This window comes from Watersipora subatra, chromosome 4 (genome assembly GCF_963576615.1).
Source record: "Watersipora subatra chromosome 4, tzWatSuba1.1, whole genome shotgun sequence".
NCBI classification, from domain to species: Eukaryota; Metazoa; Bryozoa; class Gymnolaemata; order Cheilostomatida; family Watersiporidae; genus Watersipora; species Watersipora subatra.
This window is the reverse complement of record NC_088711.1, coordinates 52,728,192-52,732,164: the sequence shown is the minus strand read 5'-3', so window position 1 is coordinate 52,732,164 and position 3,973 is coordinate 52,728,192. Positions and strand designations below refer to the sequence as shown.

Below are 3,973 nucleotides of genomic sequence, written 5' to 3'. Positions count from 1 at the left end.
ATCCGTCGGTTGGTCGGCTAGCTGTGTAGGACATACTCAGCTATAGACCCGGTCGTCCACAACCAAGTGAATGAGCATTACTACAATTATAGTGCAGTTGGGTCTATAATGATAATAATCACAAATTGATGTTTAATAGATGCAATGCATGGAGTTTGAATCAGCTAATAAACTATAACTTTAGTATTTAATCATAGTACAAGTATTAGAGTAGACAACAAGTAGTCCTTAGTTGCATGCTCAAAGCTCTGACATGTTAATGCTTCCATCCGTTGTAGAACACACTCCAAACTATTAGTAGATTATGTTGAGTATTTACAACTTTTTAGTTAGTAATATGTGATGCAATACAAATGCATGTTCTATAGAAATGGAAGCTTCTAGACGGTCTTCTCTATTCAAATACGGCAAGACTAACAGTAGAACAGAAAACCGTAAGGAGATACTGTGAATAGTGGTATGGAGCTGACCTGTTCTCAATAGTTGCCTAATGCTTCTCAGTAGTAACCTATTGCCAAGAGGGATTTATTAACACAGAAATAACCCATGTAAATGTCTTGATGAACCTGGGTTAACCTAGACAACCAGTCTGTTATACAGCCTGTTTATGATGAAGGTGGGAGGCCAGCCTACTTCGTGGTCAGAAGATATGAATTTGTATTCTATAGAGATGGATAGAGCTGTTTAGACATTAGTTTTGCCCATATTGTATTCAGCTAGCACTGGCCTGCTAAATATCAATAGGTTCATTTAGCTTGTGTTTACTAGGAGATTACTCAAACAATATTCTCCTTTATTCAAATAAAAGACTCCTTTATGAATTGATTTGTATCTACCCATCGTATCTGATACCCGAGCCCTGGTATCAGATACCTGAGCCCTGGTATCAGATACCTGATATTTGAACCATCCACTAGGCAGCCTCAGACATAATTGATATAATGAAGGCCACCAAGGAATGCATAGGCTTTATTGAACTGTACAACTAAGTTAAAACAGCATTGTAAATCATTACTGATGCTACAAATCACAAGTTGATCATGCATTCAGGAAAGTTACTAGCAGGCTATAAAGAGTTCTCCATGACATGAATCTAACCAGATACTATGCATCTCTGAGAGACATCTGTGTCACTGTAGCTGAGCCATTGCGTAAGCTAAAGAATGTACTAGCATGAGGCTGAGAAACTATACAAAAGGTTAGATGGGTTCTCTATACGCCTCGGTTGACCAAGTCTTTTACTTTGTATATTCTAACTATCCAATGCTCTGTGGTGTATGCCTCCTCAAAAACATCGAGTTCGAAGTCCTTATTACCAATCTCAGCGTTACGTACTCTATCGTATCCTGATGGCTTGGCTACAAATTTGCAAAAAAAGATGAAGCACAGAATGTCATAACAAACTGCACAAAATTGTAAGCATCGCAAAGTTGCTGATTTTCAACCTACTCCGACAAAATAATACCTTGTTCTGTAGGAGATATACCAACATTCTAATTGTCTATTGTAGTGCCACCAGCCAGGCACCAACACCGAGCGGTCTGGCTGGAAGATCAATAAGTAGTGGCATGTATTTTAAGCCAAAGCGATTGTCAGCTCGCAAACAGAATCAAGTTGTCATGGCAAAGGGACCGTCCCAGTTGTTATAAACAAACACTATGTTTCCATGATGCGCAGTGATTCGGAGTGGCGCCCTCTCCGAATCATGGAAACGGCGGCTTCGCGCTGAAATCACTGCGCACTGATCAGTGCGAAGCCAGTGCAAATTCGCAGCAAGGAAACAGCTGCTGCGCAGTGGCTGCGCATAGCTCTCATGCCGTGGAGACGGATTCTTCGAGGGCCGTGAACTAGTACAAATGTTATTCCGCTAATCTTGTTTTTTTCTATTTTTACAATCTTCTTTCCCCTATATTTAATTATGGTCTGCACCCACGAGGATGATGCGGTGATTACTTTCTAAGACTTTGTTATCGATGCCAACACTTTTCGAAAAATAGGTGGCAAGTCCTAAATTAACGTTTAAAGAATTTATTACTTAAAAAATACTTATTAAAAATATATTACTTTATAAAAAATTGTGTTAAGGTTTGTAAAACCTTGTGAATGTGTATTGTAAATAAAAGTATAATGATACAGAAGCATAAAAAGACCGTTTCTGACGTTCGGTATCCATGATCGATTCTATTTCTCCATCAGGCGAATCCATTTATACAATTTCTCTTCTCTGCTAATTTGCTGAAAACCACTGCGCAGCATGGAAATGTACAATTCCCTCGACTTCGGAAGGGACTGCTTCACAGTACTGCGCACCATGGAAACATAGTGAAAGTGAGTCCGCTCAGCTACATTTTGCTTAGCTCAACTGACCCCATTATGAGTTAGATTCCAGAGCCGAGTGACATACTCGAGTTACATCACAAAGAAAGATGTCTAGAGGCGATAAGCAGGAGCCGGAACCTACCGTGAAAAGAAGCATATAAAAGCCTGCCTAGATCATTCCGGAAGAGCAGCGCAGTCTGTCTGCATGACTGACAATTGTTGCACACTCATTTGCTTTCATGAATTAATTTATATTTAGGCTGAAATATATATTATTTGATGACTAAAGACTCCGTGTGTTTATTTGCATTTCTTGACTGTCTTGTGGAGAAGTAAAGAGAACCAGCAGTTTCCTTCACACTCTCACAAACTATCGATTTCTCAAACTGAGATATACAAATATCAGTATTGTAGAAACAAATATACACTCACTCTGCTCGGTGTAGACTGAACCAAATCTATAAAAACAGAGCTTGTACATGAGGCAGTTGAGTAGATTGGGAGAACCATCTTTGTCAATCCAAAACTCTCCTTGGGGAGTGTAGTAGTCTGCTTCCTTTATGTGAGCGCCCTCTGGTGTTGAGCCGCCAATACGTACCATCCACAAAAACTTGTTGATATCTGAAAAGAGCATTATTATGATTAGTACAAGACATCGGCGTACTAATGTCGTGTTTTAGGGAGGGAGAATGAGGGAGCACAAACAGAGGGTGCGGGAACAACAATGAACTCGAAAGGGAGAGAGCAGAGAAGGGGAAAAAGCGGAGCGGGGGAGAGAGCAGACAGGGGAGAGAGCGGAGGAGGGAGACGAGGAAAAGAAGACGAGGGGAGACAAGTGAGCGAAAAAAGTATGAGTGAAAGAAGTGTGAGTGAGAAAAGCACGAGTGAGAAAAGTGTGAGTAAGAAAGGAGTGAGTGAGAGAAGCACGAGTGAGAGAAGCGTGAGTGAGAAAGGCGTGAGTGAGAGAAGCGTGAGTGAGAAAAGCGTGAGTGAGAAAAGCGTGAGTGAGAAAAGCGTGAGTGAGAGAAGCGTGAGTGAGAAAATCGTGAGTGAGAAAGGAGTGAGTGAGAAAAGCGTAAGTGAGAAAAGCGTGAGTGAGAGAAGCGAGCATGAGTGAGAAAAGCGTGAGTGAGAAAAGCCTGAGTGAGAGAAGTATGAGTGAAAGAAGCGCGAGTGAGAGAAGCATGAGTGAGGAAAGCGTGAGTGAGAAAAGCGTGAGTGAGAAAAGCGTGAGTGAGAAAAGCGTGAGTGAGAAAAGCATGAGTGAGAACAGCGTGAGTGAGAAAAGCGTGAGTGAGAAAAGTGTGAGTGAAAAAAGAGTGAGTGAGAAACGCGCGAGTGAAAAAAGAGTGAGTGAGAAAAGCGTGAGTGAGAAAATTGTGAGTGAGAGAAGCGCGAGTGAGAATAGCGTGAGTGAGAGAAGCGTGAGTGAGTAAAGCGTGAGTGAGAAAGGCGTGAGTGAGAAGCGTGAGTGAGAAAAGCGCGAGTGAGAGAAGCGTGAGTAAGAAAAGCGTGAGTGAGAAAAGCGTGAGTGAGAAAAGCGTGAGTGAGAAAAGCGTGAGTGAGTAAAGTGTGAGTGAGAGAAGCGTGAGTGTGAAAAGTGTGAGTGAGAAAGGAGTGAGTGTGAAAAGTGTGAGTGAGAAAAGTGTGAGTG

General features: G+C 41.7%; 1 protein-coding gene across 1 annotated transcript; it reads left to right on the top strand.

The window, feature by feature from the left end:
- The first annotated feature begins 3,043 nt into the window (after positions 1 to 3,043).
- LOC137394342 (sperm acrosomal protein FSA-ACR.1-like) lies at positions 3,044 to 3,436 on the top strand. Its single transcript, XM_068081056.1, has one exon. The coding sequence runs from the start codon at positions 3,044 to 3,046 to the stop codon at positions 3,434 to 3,436; it is 393 nt and encodes a 130-aa protein (XP_067937157.1).
- The last annotated feature ends 537 nt before the right edge of the window (positions 3,437 to 3,973 follow it).